The sequence below is a fragment of the Hippocampus guttulatus genome, chromosome 15 (genome assembly GCF_054856545.1).
Source record: "Hippocampus guttulatus isolate MCC_2025c chromosome 15, RoL_Hgut_1.0, whole genome shotgun sequence".
NCBI classification, from domain to species: domain Eukaryota; kingdom Metazoa; phylum Chordata; class Actinopteri; order Syngnathiformes; family Syngnathidae; genus Hippocampus; species Hippocampus guttulatus.
Genome location: NC_141275.1, coordinates 4,890,929 through 4,907,000, shown reverse-complemented (window position 1 = coordinate 4,907,000; position 16,072 = coordinate 4,890,929). Strand labels below are relative to the sequence as shown.

The window sequence follows — 16,072 nt, the reverse complement described above, 5'->3', positions numbered from 1 at the left end:
CCTATTTAAATTGAAATAACTGTACAGCACCACTCCCAATTCACGTCGGGCAAATGAACTTTGTTTTGAATCATAAAACTATTTCCGGTTGAAAACCGACAACTCTAGAATCTTGATTAACGCAAAGTGCCTTTACGTACCCTTCAAACTGATGAGCAGGGGGATAATCAATATTTATGAAACTTGCAATGACGAAATAATTACTTACATCTCTGGATATTACGTTTATTCCGTATATAGAGTGTGCTTAAATGCAATTGTATGTGTAAATAAATTCATAGCATATCTTGAGACCAGAACATTTTTAGGAAGAACACAGGCAGGCAGGTTGGCAATGACTCGTTTTTATGTCTTAGAAGGTATATATGCACATTTACAACTGATAGTAAAAGTGAAAGTATGAGCAGAGATTTACTGTCTTCATGTCCACATTAATTAACCAGTATCATTCAATCATTGTGCCATGGCACATGGAACTGTAACTGGTTGGAAATATCTTTCCTATTTACAAAAATATATTCATTCATCTACCTATTTGCCAGCGATGTATTGTTGAAGGCAGAAGTAAGCTATCTAAAAACTCTTCCACAAGATGGCAAAGGTAGTGGTTCCCTGCATTCATACAGCAACAGCTTTGACTTCAACTCAAAAGGACCATATTTATTCGTGTAACTAACCTTAATTTTCTTCTTTGTTTTATTTACACACTGTCAATGCTGCTTGTCTTCGTGTTGTCTTTTTTTTCTTATTTATGTATTTGTTTATCTGCTTGCGGTAGAATGAGAGTTCATACAGAAAAAGACACAAATGTTTATTTTTCTTATTGTCCATTAAATCAATACATTAAAAAAGGAGGAAGTTTGCTATACACCGGCCTTGCTTATCAATGGTAACTGAAATGTGCGTGTGTGCACTAAATATGTAAATGTAAATGGTAAATATGTGAACAAACAGAGGTTTGTTAGCTATTTTGAACATGTGAAATACTCTGCGAAAATGGCGAAAAGCGATCGTATGCAAAATGCCAGCAAATAATGCCACATATACAAAATCAGAGTTGTATTTTGATTTCACTTTCCAAGGCCCCACTTTATTTTTTCACATTAGTGGCGATTTCTTCGTTACCTGGCATGCCCATATAACATAGCATTTCCCACTTTTCTTTGTTTGAAAACAACAACAACAACAACAACTACTTATGTGCAATTATCATCTTTGCTCATCTTGAGATGCAGTTTTCTCTTTTCTCAGCCAGATGGCGCTGCCTTGACAGAGACGGACATTTTCAGTCGGGTGAAGCCTGCCCTTTGCCACAGTGAGCGTATACAAAAAGAGCCAAAGCAGGAGAAACATTTTGCTCAGTGCTAATATATGCTCACTTTTGAATGTTCTGTATCGTTTCGTGACTTTCTGGGTCAAAGACCAGATGTGGTGTGATATGGTAAGTGTGATTTATCAAATCCTACATTGAGTGTCTGAGATAAGACAGTCAATCAGGAGGTGATGAAAGCAAGGACAGACTTTGGACCTTCATCATTGCCTTCTTTTCCTTCCCACCAGCTGCGGTTCTGCAAGTTGCCCGTCTTTCCTTCGAGCAATATGAAGATTGATTTTGCCCCATTCGGCGTGCCCCTCCACAGGAGACTACAGACCGTCGCCGTGCTGCAATGGGTTTTCTCTTTCCTTGCCTTGGGTAAGTGTAATTTATCAAATTTCTGGCTGTGCGCATTGGTGAGTCCAGGGACTGGCATGACCTGCATTTAATATACTAGTACTAGTCTTCTACTGTTAACCCTTTCATGGCAACCTGTAACCTAATAACATGATAAGCTGTCCACCGTCGTACCCACTGTGCCTGAAAAGGTTCATTTTTATAGATGACCTGTTTCGGTTCAAACGCTTCATCAAATGTGTTTTGCAGCTATGTAGTATGAGTGGAAGTTTCTCACTTGTGCTAAGTCTCTTCTAACAAAGTATCAAGGCAATTTTGCAACTTTGTGTCCAAGAGAGGGAGCCAAACAGCACCCTGCATATTCATGGTTCAGTATTTGTGAATTCAACTACAGTATGTGCAGATTATTTTGGGGGAAATTGCCCCCCCATTTTCACTGTTTAAAAAAAAAAAAATATATATATATATATTTAAAAAGTATCCCGAAAAACTCAACTATTTGCTGTTTTGGTGGTCTGGCCAAAGTAAAGAAAGAATTACTTTGCCACCATCTTGTGGCATCTTGGTGCCATGGAATTGAGGAAGCGTTGAGGAATTTGTGGTGATTTTCCCTTATCGCGGGTGTGAGATCAACGTGATGCAATGAGATACGGCAAATGGTTGTAACTGCACCGTCACATTGTGCAATCATGCCTCTTTCTCCTCAGGCCACTTCTGATGGCCTACTTATGCTGCGCTAGCCATTTGCCCTCCATCATTCCCATTTGGAGGAAAAGGAGGATCAATTCAGTATAATTTGTTGACAGTATGGACCTCCAACAGGCTTTAAACATGTAATATACATACAGTATCTTTGTCTCCCCAGCACCCACGTGCATCTTCCTGTTCATCTACCTGCTGTTTACGCGTTACTGGTTGATCAGCGTGCTCTACTCCATCTGGTGGTTCTTTGACTATGACACTCCCACACGCGGAGGGCGTAGGATGTCCTACTTGTGCGGAATCAAAGTCTGGGACTACATGCGGGATTACTTCCCCATCAAGGTGAGATGTAGAATGCTGCTGTTAGTGATAAGACACTTATTTAAACAATCTTCCCGATTGATATTGTGGGTAAGATTTAGCCTCAGCATTTCCCGAGCAAAATACTTTGGATTTATCTACCGGTAATCTGATCTCCCATCAAGAAGTGTCCTTATCTATGTCCTTGCTAGCAAGTGGCGTCCCCTTTATTCCTGTCGACTGTGTGTATGTGTTTCAAATACATCAGAGAATCAATATTTATCAATATATATCAAATATATAATACTCGCCGGAGATTTTGATTTTTAAGCATATTAATGATTGTGGATCACTTTGGCTCGTTGAACTTGGCTTGCTCTGACAAAAACAATTAGAGGATGGAAAGACACTTATCCGCTTATCCTCACAAGGGTCGAGGGGCGTGGTGGAGCCCAGCTGTCTTCGGGTAGTGGGCGAGGTACACCCTGAACTGATTGCCAGACAATTGCAAGGCACACACAGACGAAAAAGCATTTGCGCTCACAGACACACCTATGGACAATTTAGAGTGTTCCAATAACCTGTCATGCATGTTTATGGAATTTGGGAGGAAAGTGGAGTACCCGGAGAAAACCCACACAGGCATGGGGAGAACATGCAAACTCCACACAGAAAAGACGGAACTGGAATACAACCCTATACCTCTGCACTCACTGCGAGGCTGACATGCTAACCAGTCAATGACCAGGCCGCCCTGTATAGCAATGTGTTTGGAATAAATGCTATTTCTGAAGAGAGGGTGTGCGGATGGAATTTATCAAACCAGCCTATCAAAGGTGAAACACCTGCCTCAGTGGCAGAATGGCTGTTTCTCAACCTGAAGTATGTGGGTTAGATCTCGGGCTGTTGTGACCATATTGAAGTGTCTTGACCAAGATACTGAACCCCGAGTGGCTCCTGATGCTGCATCGTCAGTAGGTAAATGAGTAAACGGTGTTTAAGAGTTTTGACTACCTGAGGTAGAAAAGTGCGACAAGTGAAAGGCCGTTTTAAAAGTTCCATTTAAATGGCAAGTTGTATAGAAGTCAATAAGTTCGTTGGACTTTTAACTATGAGTAGCAGGAATGCAGAGATGGGCGGTAGTTTAATAAGGTAAATCAAGTTTTCATGCTCTTATAAGGTATTATAATTCTTGGTAGGGCGGCCCGGTAGTCCAGTGGTTAGCACGTTGACTTCACAGTGTAGAGGTTCAATTCCAGCTCCGGCCTCCCTGTGTGGAGTTTGCATGTTCTCCCCGTGCCTGCCTGGGTTTTCTCCGGGTACTCCGGTTTCCTCCCACATTCGAAAAACATGCATGGCGGGCTAATTGAAAACTCGAAATTGTCCCTAGGTGTGAGTGTGGGCGTGGATGGTTGTTTGTCTCTCTGTGCCCTGCGATTGGCTGGCAACCGATTCAGGGTGTCCCCCGCCTACTGCCCGTAGACACCTGGGATAGGCTCCAGCACCCCCCGTGACCCTAGTGAGGATCAAGTGGCTCAGAAAATGAATGAATAATTCTTGGTTTTAACTTATTAAAAGTGAAATCAACTTTGCTGATTTGTAAAACAATATTGAGATAACCAGAACGTCGTCATAATATTGAGTTGATGAACTTCAGCTTTTGCATTGAAACAAAGATTATCCTTGATTTGAGCTAACTTCTGTTTTTAAGGCATCTTTTGGACTGACATTTGCAAGCTGAACAAACTTTTAAATGTTTTACAGGGTCTTGGTCCATGTCCTTTTTGATTAAAGAACATATTACAGCAAGCATAAAAATATTCATTTCGAGGCTCCTGCTTGATGAAAGCTAACTTTGTAAATGAGGGACCCAATTGTTGGGTTTGCACAGAAGGTTTTGTGTCCATTTCTTTACCGCATGAAAAAGGCCCAGGCGGTCACAAGGCAAACAATTATGCATAACGGCCACATCTTAAAACTTCGAGAGAGAAGCTGCGTTCATTCCAAATGCCAAATAAGACCAATCAAATACTATTACAGTAATGATCAATTGTGGACAATTATACGTGGCTGAGTTCTCTCCAAATGCTCCAAAAAAACCCCAACAAAATATTAATGATCAATAATACAAAGGTATTATGAGACACTAGTTTTGAATTGTAACTGAAAAAAAAAAAGGAGACCATCCAATGAGCAGTTTAAAGTGAAGTGGAAATGCTGCGTGGCGTTACTACACCGCTGTCTGTCTTGCATAATGCTGTCCTGACTGCTCTCCACTCCACTCACTTTATACACAACTGTCACCGAGCTCGAATTTCACTCGCTAGAGGAAGTATGCCATTGATCTGTGCCTTTCGTCCCTCACCTATGCATGCATGAAGTGAAAAAGACAGATTTCAATTGGTGTGTTTCAATATTTCTCCCATTATCTTTGTGAACATTTAGTGTTCAGAAACATTGCTCAAACGCTTTCATCTTTCTGAATGAGGCAATTGGGTCTGACGGAATGACATACAGGTAGTTCAACAGTTCTCGTTTTATTTGTCTTTGTACGATTAGCCCTGAACCAATTGCAAGGAAAGATACCGGTAATCGTCTGGCCCGGAACCGAAAACAAGCACGGGCATTGCAATTCTGAAAGGTTCGCTTCCTCGTTTAGCCTGCTGTGTCCCTCTTGTGGTCGAGAACTAGTAGTGCATGCTGTATATATATTTTTTTGTGGTTGACAGCTTTTGAGACAATACTTGATGCTACACTTGATGTTATGTTTGAAATTGGGCTTTCGACACTGAAAGCACAGTTTGTGAAAGGTTTGTGGAGAGCATACAGGTCATTCTGCAAACCAAATCAAGTGGTTTTTATTGGTTTTAGAGCATGTTGCTGTACGATCTCCCGCATATGAAAAAGGCACTCTAAAAGAAAAGAAAAAAAATCATATCCATTCTTTTGTTACAACAATGACAGTTTTAATTTTATGAGGGGAAGGTTTGTAAAAGTACAATTTAAAAAAGTTGTTGTTTCACATAAATTAATAATAAATACATAAAATTGATACTTTAGTACAAGTTTTAAAAGCGACACATTTGAAGTGATTTTTAATTTTTTTTTGCATCTGTCCCATCATCAAACAATGGATTTAAACCTACATTTCATTTTAAACTGTCTAATCGAATTTCAAATTTTTGGGACCCCTTCCTACTTTAACAACTAATAGCCAATTACAAATATGAAAAACCTGTAACCATGAATCAGTAAATCATTTTCTTATCTTCTAGTTAGTTTATTCAGTGAATCCATTTTAGATTAGATGATAGAAAAATGTTTTTGACTTCTTGGAAACGTCATTTGAAATCTTTTGGGGTTCCTGCCTTTTCTTGCCATAGCGTCATGTCTTGTGAGTATATTCATAAGAAAGTAGTAGGCGTGTTAGAAAAGTTCCAGAACTGTTTTCACAAAAGTTTTGTTTCAAATCCAAGTCCCCCGCCCCCCCATTCAAAATACAGTGATGCCTTCAGATATGAGAGGACAACATACGTGGTTTTTGAGAAATGAGAAGTATTCCTCCTTTTCTTTTTTTTTTGCTGGTGGCATCAATTCTTGCAGTTTTAGAAGTAATGAATATTTGAACACAAATAGTGGAGCAAAACTCGAAGACAGGTAATATCCCAATACTCAGATATATTCTTTATCCTCAATGAAAAATGACAAATGTAGATTCCTACCGAGTCATTTATAGTAGCAGTAGTGGTAAAATAAGTAGTATTCCTCTTTGTTTGATTTGGATGACTGCATGGCTGTATCATACTCCCACCTGGTTTTACATTTTAAATTGTCATTTACATTTAAATATTTTACATTGTCCTGCCACAATTCTTGCGTCCTCTCGTGCACTGAACCAAGCAAATGCTGAAAGTTCTCTTTGGACATGTCACATGTCGTTTTTTAGTTTGGATTTGAAGCATATCATTTGTAAGACTTCCCAGAACATTTCTGTGACACTTTGTACAGTATAAAATTAAAATAACGCACCAATCGCAATTCTTAGGTTTCGTAATGAAGTTCAAAATTTCCAGCCTTGAAACCTCAGTTCTCCCGCTTTGCATTATCCATGTGTTATTTCCAGTATCATCTGACTCCATGTGGAAAAGAAAAGGAGTGTTCTTTTCAATTCATTTCATTGGTGTCTTTTAACCGCTGTTTCGAATGATGCGGTGATGAGGTTTTGACGAAACCAGCTGATGCTTAATCACTGAATCCTTCTTTTGAGAGAAGAAAAGAAGAGATTGTCCTCGAGAGCTGTTCGAAAATTCCCTCTCATTAACTGCGCCTTCGTTACTTGTGTTTTGTAGTGGATGTACTTCCTACATCTGTAGACGCTGTATGACATCTGCTCGTCCAGTGTCATGTGCGAAATGGCATGAAGTCAAACAGTTGAAAGTAAAGGCCGTGAAGGCTTTGGTCATCTTAGGCAGGATACATAACTCAGGCCAACTGAACACGACTTTACTTACAGAGCACTTTAACTGTTTCAACTGCAGCTGAATATAAAGTGCTGTACAGAAAGTACAAATCAGCCATTTCAGAATAAATAGCTTCAAAACAGTCAACACAGTAAAACATGAATATGATGCCTGGTTGTTGGCCAAAGATTAAAAATATGAGTTGAGTTTTAACCCTGCAAGGGGCTTGCCTAAACGTTCAAAGCGAAACCAATCAAAAGAGAGGAACCGGCGACGGAAAAGGCTGAATTCCCTCTGAACCTTCGTTTAATTCTCGGTACCTCCAGTAGCGTCTGGCCCGCTCACCTGAGGCACGGGGCAGATACAGAGAGGTGGAGAAACTCAGAGAAGTACGCTGGGGTGAGACTACTTTGAGAGTAAAGATGAATAAAAAAAATCTTAAAATGAGTATATGCGATACTGCATATTTTCACATCGCATACCACTTAAATACAGGGCCAATATCGCCGATACAGATCCTTTTTTTTATACTCTGGATTGATTCATCATCAAATTATTAAATGTCAATAATTTTCAGGACCTTCAACTGATTTATGAACGATTCTATTGAGACGAAAAGTTGAAAAAGTCTAAATGACAAATGTTAGAGAGATCTTTTGATTACAAACAACATCAGGATCTGTAACTGGAACTCAAACCAATGATTAACCTAGTTTGAGGCCAGCTGCTAATGCCGCACAACACAAACAATGTGGAACTAAACCAACACATCATCTCTGAAATCTCTCGACGAGAAAATCATTGAAAAAAAACGTGGAAGTGTCATTTAGCATTAGAATGAATGGAGAATAAAAAAGGTATCAAATGAACCTCCTTTGCATTTGAAAAAAACCCCACATCACTTGAAGATGTGATATGATATCTTGGCTCCCAATCAAATCCGACCCGATGAGCACTTTAACCTTGAATTACTGTACGAATCTCAGCAAGTCAGTGAGTGGAGCTGATTGTTTTTCCACAAAAGGTGCTGCAAAACAAACTGCACGAGGACAGATGTTGAGCGCTGATAGTGACCTGCAGTGCCGTCTCTATCTCTTCTGCTGGGCTCAGTGAAACATGTAAACACTCCTTAGATTAGATATCTCACGTCTTACTGTGTTGATCATGAGAGAAAATACGACCTGTTTTGCGGAATTCATTCAACGTCCTGTCCAAAGTACGCGTTTGTAAAATAAAGATTTCCTGCTTCAATGCATAAAATACATTTCATGTGTCACACTCACAACATTAAGATCTTGCATAAGAATAAAATCGGTCACAAAACTGCTTTACGCAGATAATTTAAATTATGCTTGGTACCGGGAAGACTTCCGACAAGGGAATTTCTCCGTTGTGAGACAAATAAAGGTTTTCTTATCTTATCTTAAGTTTAAAAGAAAGTATAGTCTGTAATGCCCATCCATCCATTTTCCGAACCGCTTGATCCTCACAAGGGTCGCGGGGGGTGCTGGAGCCTATCCCAGCCGTCTTCGGGCAGTAGGCGGGGGACACCCTGAATCGGTTGCCAGCCAATCGCAGGGCACACAGAGACAAACAACCATCCACGCCCACACTCACACCTTGGGACAATTCAGAGTGTCCAATCAGCCTGCCATGCATGTTTTTGGAATGTGGGAGGGAACCGGAGCACCCGGAGAAAACCCACGCAGGCCCGGGGAGAACATGCAAACTCCACACAGGGAGGCTGGAGCTGGAATCGAACCCGGTACCTCCGCACTGTGAAGCCGACGTGCTAACCACTGGACTACCGGGCCGCCTAGTCTGTAATGTCTTTTTATAATATGACAAAAGTTCTTGATGAGTTGCTAATCCCCCCCCCCCCCCCCCTCTCTCCACTGGCCACGAGAGTCCTTTAACGTCGATCTGTCGATCAGGTAGCCGCCATTTTTTTTTTTTATTAGGATTTGTTATTGACTCTTTTTCACATAAATGATAACTAACTAACTGTGATCAAAATATAACCAGTTTGACTGACACTGTCAGGTATTGTTACTAAACCAATTGTAAGTGGAGTGACAAAAAAAGATATATAATAGTTACTATTGACTTGTTTTTTTTAAACATGAAATAGCATTCATAAAATAAGGCTTGTATGATTAGGGCAAAAGTGCATCGAGTTTTACAAAATTCAAAATGAATATGATTCTGTTCAATAGATCGCAATATCTACAACAATCACTGTACGTACTGTATATATAAAGTTGTTGATTGCAGCATGGAACAGTCCAAAGAGCAAAAAGGGCTTGTGAAACAAGGAGAAGAAGGCACATACTGTATGAGCTCAACACAGCCAATTTCAGGAATAACTCCATGAGCACTGTTGTACAAAATTCCACATTAAAGAAAAAAGTCAAACAGTTCAAAAATATGTCTCTGTTTTCATTTTTCCCCAGTTGCTGAAGACGGCCGAGCTGGACCCTCGACACAACTACATACTGGGCTTCCACCCCCATGGAGTCCTGGTGGCAGGAGCCTTTACCAATTTCTGCACCCATTCCACAGGCTTCAAACAATTATTTCCAGGCCTCACCAGCTACCTGCTCATGCTCCCCCTTTGGTTTCGAGCCCCATTCTTCAGAGACTACATAATGTGTGCAGGTTTGCTCCACTGTTTCAATTCTACTGGGGATGCATCCATACCAATATTGTGTGTCTTGAACTCATCCTTGGACTCAAAAAAGCCCCCCAAACAAACTTGAATACCACGACACTGTTACCATTTACCAACCTGCGATTTAGCTTCCGGAGCAGGCGACATCGAGCCCATGTCAGCCTTTTGCATGAACGGCTGAATCCTACTCGGCCGAGAAGCATCACGTCTTTGATGACAAACAGAATAGTCCGGTTGCACTACAGTCTTCTTCATTTGGTCGCTATGTACGCCTTTGACATAGTTCATGTATTGTTCAGAGTGAGATAAATGCCATGTGTGACAGGCCCCATTTTGGGAAAATGTGTGGCAAAAAAAAATAGAAATACCATGCAGCTGAATGTTAAAAGGGAAGTCAAGTAAATAAAATGATTTACAGTCATATGTTGCATGCGCCCCCCGCCAGCAGCAAAAATCTAGCCATTCTTAATCCATCTCAGGGAGCGGCCATTTTGCCACTTTCTGGCGACAAAAAATGAAATCACAGTTGCACAGGGTAACGACTAATCACGGCACACCTGTTTTCAGAGGGAGGTCATGCAATGTTCACAAGCTGAGCCGTGATTGGTCGTTACGTGAGCCCTGAGCAACTGGGGGGTCATTTACAGGACGACAGGAAGTGACAAAATGGCCGCCCGCTGAGATGGATGAAAGGGATTGATTTTGCTTGTTTGAAATGTCTGTTTTTCTGATGTCGGCCTTGTAGTGCTGCTCCTTCTTTGGAATGAGTGTCACAAGAAAGCCCCAAAAAGAGACCATCAAATGCACTGACCTAATCACTTCATTTTCAATGAACTAAATTGTCATGAGCCCTGCTAAGGTTTTTTTTTTTTTTTTGCGGTATGCCAATGTTTCATAAGCTTTCATTTTGACGTCATACTTGACGCTTGTAAAGTTGCAAAACGTGTCCAATAAGAATCAGTCGATGCTTGCGTGTACAACCTCTGGGCTATTAGATGTTCCGCTACATGTAAGTAATACTTTCCTTCATTGCCACAGATTGCGTAGTTACCCTTATTGCCATGCTGCAGGTCTGATTCCATCTGATAAAGAGAGTGCCAGTTATCCACTGCGGCACAGGGGTGGTGGAAATGCTGTTGTAATCGCTGTTGGTGGAGCACCAGAGGCCCTCGATGCCCACCCCGGAACGTACAATGTACTCTTGGCCAAGAAGAAAGGTTTTATTAAAATGGCAATGGAACACGGGTAAGCGCCTGATTTTCCGAGCTTTTGTGGCTGGCTGACATGATTGTATCAGTCTATTCAGTTCATGCCTTTTGAGGCTTGAGTGTAAACTTGTGAAAGAGAGGCTTATTCAAGTCACAATGTTCCCTGGGACAGCTTGTCATATGATTTGAGATCGATTGTGAATAAGCAGTAAAGATCTCAAGTGATTAATAATATTAACTCGTCGTGAAACGTTTTTATTTACGTATTTTTTTTCCAGAGCTCACCTGGTTCCAGTCTTCTCTTTTGGTGAGAATGAGGTGTTTGATCAAGTGGGGAACTCAAAAGGAACCTGGCTGCGAAGTGTACAGGAACAGCTGCAAAGCATCATGGGTATCTCCCTGCCACTCTTCCATGCTCGTGGGATTTTCCAATACTCCTTTGGACTCATGCCATACAGAAAACCCATCCATACCATTGGTGAGTGGACAAAGCTAGACTTTGACTGATTTGACCTATGAACTGTGGGTACCAATGCCAACAGCGCCCGCAGTGCGTGACGCGGGCCAACAATAGGTCACTGGATGAGCTTTGAACATTGGCCCAGCCAACTTGGCTGGCGATATCCTGACCTACAGTCTCATGTATTTCCCAACCTGATGTTGGCAGAGGGACATAACGAATTAGTACGTTATAACGGGAGTTCGTCATAACCGTTTCCAATAAAATGGCAGCCAACTACGATGTTTAACATTTATAGATGTGAAAACATGAACATGTCACACAGTATAAACATGTCAATTATAAATATGTGCATATGAAAATATGATTTTTATAAGACATGAAACAAACAACTGTCGCGTTCCTACTTCATCTCTGAAAACATTTCGTCAGCTAATGGGCAACTGCCAGCCGCCGACAATTTAGGATGCGCCACACCCCGAAGCCGTTTACGATCGTCTTTCAATCTGTTGGCCTCGAACTCTTCCATGATTTTGTTGACATTACGGATGACTGTCGAAATGGTCGACTTTGCCAATTTGAAGCCTCGGCTGAGCTTCGTCGCGGAGACTCCCTTTTGAAAGCGAGAAACAATTTCAGCCTTCACAGACAGCGAAATTTGCTTCCGTTCACCAGACATGTTTTCAGACTGTGCGCAGTGCCTCCGGAAGTACAGCAATGTACGAGGCGATCAGTCGCGTTGCTAAGCAACGGAAGGGAATTTCGCGTTGTGCGGTTTCTTTCATAAGCAAGGTTGTAGTTAGCTTCCCACGGTTCATTGTAACACGGACCTTTTCACTTTTCTACTGTAAAAATTTGGTCGTTTTATCAAGTTTACATATAAGGTGTTTATTGAACTCGGGACTTTGAAATGTAAACATTGTTGCGGTGAAAACATTATAAACTAGGTACGTTGAAACGAGGGTTGACCGTATGTTAACATTTTATTTCTATACATCACAACAAGTGTTTAACATTTTCAAATGACAACCATCCGAGGAAATCACTGGTGAGCTATATTTTGAACCGGCCTGCTACTTTATGTGGTCCTTGGGAGCTACTTGGTGCCCAAGGGGCACCACGTTGGTGACCCAGCTCTAGACTGAGGGGCAGGGGCCACCATCATTTTTGAAACGGAGAGCTATTTCTTGGGTATTGATTAATGCGGAGGTCAGTTTGATACACAGTTCTGAATGAACAAACTTGCTCAAATTACTTTTAAATGTTACTGGTAACAATACGTGATATTCATTTACATAAAGTCACTCTTTACGATAATTAGGAATCAGAAATATGGTATGCAACCCATTTTTCTTTTTACGCTTTCAGGGACAGCGGTTACCACAGTGGATAGCTGATTATGTTATCAGGTTACAGGTTATCATTATTGTTGCATTAAAGGGCTGCAACTGTGCGAGTGTTTACATTTTCAAATTATCATGTCAAATCTCCGACAATATAGTGTCGTGTCACTGGTCAGCTGTTTTTAGAACAGGCCACTGCGCTAGGGTTTACATCGAAGCAAGTGAGTGTTCGGTGTGAGGCACATATCACTTTCATTTACCCATTTGCAACTTGTTACTTGTGTGCAGTCGGGCGGCCCATCAGAGTGAAGAGAAACGAGAAGCCAACGATGGAGGAGCTCGATGCCCTTCACCAGTTGTACATGGACGAGCTCAGCCAACTCTTTGAGCAGCACAAGACCAACTACGGCGTGGACAAAGACACACACCTGAACTTTGTCTGAACGGGACACATTTTACGTTGCTATTTATTTTGCAAAGTTGAGAATTTTTTTTTTGATTGGCTCTATAACCTCAAATTTATTCCGGCATGGTACTGGAGGGTAAATAAAATGATTTTGTCTATGCAACTATCGGTGCCCTGCTTTATGTGTAGAAGATATAAGTTTCAACAATGACAGTACATCAAGACTTTTTTTTTTTTTTGTATGAGGTTCTTTTTGTAAAATGACACAAATATCTGCATTGTGACACAAGTTTAGGTTTCCTCTCTCTCAGTTAAAGCAACTGTCTGGGTATTTGGTATTTGATCCTAGCCATCATTACGACAGGGTCATCAAAGAGGTTTCCTAAACAGAAACGGCTTGCATTTTTCTACAACCATCACTGCCGTTTTTTAACTGCTGATCCCTGATTTATCTGTGATACTTAAATGTATCATAATAATTGTACAAACAATTTTTTTGGTAAATTGTTGAAAATGATAAAACATCTCCAAATCAAAACTGCATGATTTTATTCATGATTTCCATTCCACTTTTTAGACCAGCTCCGCAATCTTATCAAAACACACCGACAATGAGGTTAGTGAGGCATCATTCAACCAAATGAATGTGTCCTGGTTATTATTTAATTACTGTTGTGCCTACAAAGCAATGATTCTGGTGTTGGACTAGGTCCCCAAATGATAAGACTGCCTGTGAACTTTGGCAAATGCACTTTTATGAGATGTTGGTTTTGGCTGGATATTTCCAAACTGAATGTCTGTCTGACTGGACGATGCCCTGATTCTTTCAACACAATCGGTACAGTGTGTGTGTGTGTGTGTGTGCGTGTGTTTGGCCAAGCACACTGTTGCAAAAATTTTAAAAAGTATATGACACTTTGGAGCACTGGTGTCAAAGTCAAGCCGCGGGGGCCAGACGCGGCCCGCCACATCACTTTATGTGGCCCGTGAAAGCAAATCATGATCACAGAAATGTTAAATTGTCACATGTATTAAATAAGGTTGAAATTTTGTTAGCCTCAAACTTGTTTCAACAATAATTGAGCAACAACAAACAAATGGTTGACTTGAATGATTTCAAAACTCGTCATCCATCTATGCGTACAAGTAATAATACCCCGAGAAACATTTATTCGGTTTCACTTTCGTAACGGCCCTCTGAGGGAAGACGTTAATCCAAAGTGGCCCGTGACTAAAAAATGAATTTTGAATGATAACATGGAACAAAAACTGAGCGCGGATGCAATAAAGTGGATTCATCTTAAACCAGACTGCAATTTGTTGGTATAACACTGACAGAGTTAGTTGTTATTTGCAGGTGATGAAATAATATGATGAAATTTGTTGTAAATCATCAGGGGTTTTTTTCGAAGACACTCCTTACCATGGAATAACATATAACGGGTGTGTTAGCATTTGATCTGAACAGAGCCACGGTTTGCTATGACACTGCACAAACCTGAGAAGTGTTTGGCCTCCGCTTGAGGGAGTCGGTTTGAGGTCAGAGTAACAGCATTATAGACTTATTTTTGAAGAAAGAGATCAAAGGGCAAAACAGCACCGCCGTGCTTATCTTTGATTTCTCCTGGAAACAAAAGAAAACATATGGGCAAAACTCCATGCATAGACATAAATAGATGGTGAGACAGTAGAACGATTCTCCGGACATGTTATTAGGTACACTGGCACCAGTGGTGTAGTGGGGATTTTTTAAGTGGGTGTATGCGATTCTGGGATGTTCTATATATACATACAGAACATCAATCATAGGCTACAACACCAGTTGAACTAACGTTAAATTAAATGTTTTACTACTCCAAAATAATCACAGGCCAACGTTATTAAGCATAACTCGCATTAGAGCAATGATCAACAAACATTTCAATAACCCGCAGACAGCGTGATTGAAATTGAATGTGGCGTCGGGAGAAGTGGGTGGACGGCGTACCCCCGCGTACCACGCCCACTACACCCCTGACTGGCACCGTTCGGTGTGATCAACCACAAATACTCAAACCATAATGTTGCTTTTACCAACACCACACAAATCTTATGTATATAAATGTATTTTAATTATATAGCTAAATAAAGTAACACTCCCAGAGATTATCAATAAAAATAGGAATATTATTTTTGTCAATGAAGATTTTTATTTTTCCAAGAATTGGATCTTATTACATTGTGCAGTTGTACCCATTGAGATGAGGTTTAAATGCTTTCAAGCATTTACAATGTTCGCAAATGACTGGGAATGTGTTCAGGAAAAACAATCATGTCATCTGTATAAATTTAAAAAGTCCTTAACCCTTTCAGGGACAGCGGTTACAACAGTGGACAGCTTATCATGTTCAGGGTTCATGAAAGGGTTCATTTTCCCCAGGGGATATGTCTGGGTTCCTCCGATGGCACAAGCAACACACGATTGACCAAATTGTAAGAAAAATTTGTATTTCAAAAGTTTTCAGTAGGTCAAATTGACAAACGAATTTTTGAAATGCAAATGACATTTCCAGTATAATTGCAAGAACGTTTTGCTTGATGGATGGGAGTCATTGCCTAACTGCCAGTTTCAAGTCGAGGACTGCGTGACGATATCTATAAGCTGTCTGGGTTCTTGGGCATGCTGGAGTCCAAATTTAGGATGAACTGCACAAGATACAAAGGGCAAAAGAGTTTATTCAGCCAATGGAAATTGGATTTCACCACACACCTAATATACAGTGTGATGAAATCTCGTGGAGGAGGCCATGCTGCTGTTGTGCAATCCTTTGCTGAAAGAGTCGAGAAGGCAGACATAGGATTTGAATGCGT

The 16,072-nt window shown here is 40.8% G+C and overlaps 1 protein-coding gene across 2 annotated transcripts; it reads left to right on the top strand.

Moving 5' to 3' along the window:
* Positions 1-739: 739 nt before the first annotated feature.
* On the top strand, positions 740-13,760 carry mogat2 (monoacylglycerol O-acyltransferase 2). 2 transcript variants are annotated; one of them, XM_086131149.1, is made up of 7 exons: positions 740-1,441; positions 1,561-1,693; positions 2,538-2,716; positions 9,588-9,792; positions 10,876-11,050; positions 11,292-11,491; positions 13,105-13,760. In XM_086131149.1, exons 1-7 carry the CDS (start codon positions 1,427-1,429, stop codon positions 13,257-13,259), a joined length of 1,062 nt encoding a protein of 353 aa, XP_085987275.1. In that variant the 5' UTR covers positions 740-1,426; the 3' UTR covers positions 13,260-13,760. The 2 variants fall into 2 exon arrangements, with proteins under 2 accessions (XP_085987275.1, XP_085987274.1); XM_086131148.1 differs by lacking the exon at positions 740-1,441 and having other exon boundaries at positions 1,489-1,693.
* Positions 13,761-16,072: the final 2,312 nt, after the last annotated feature.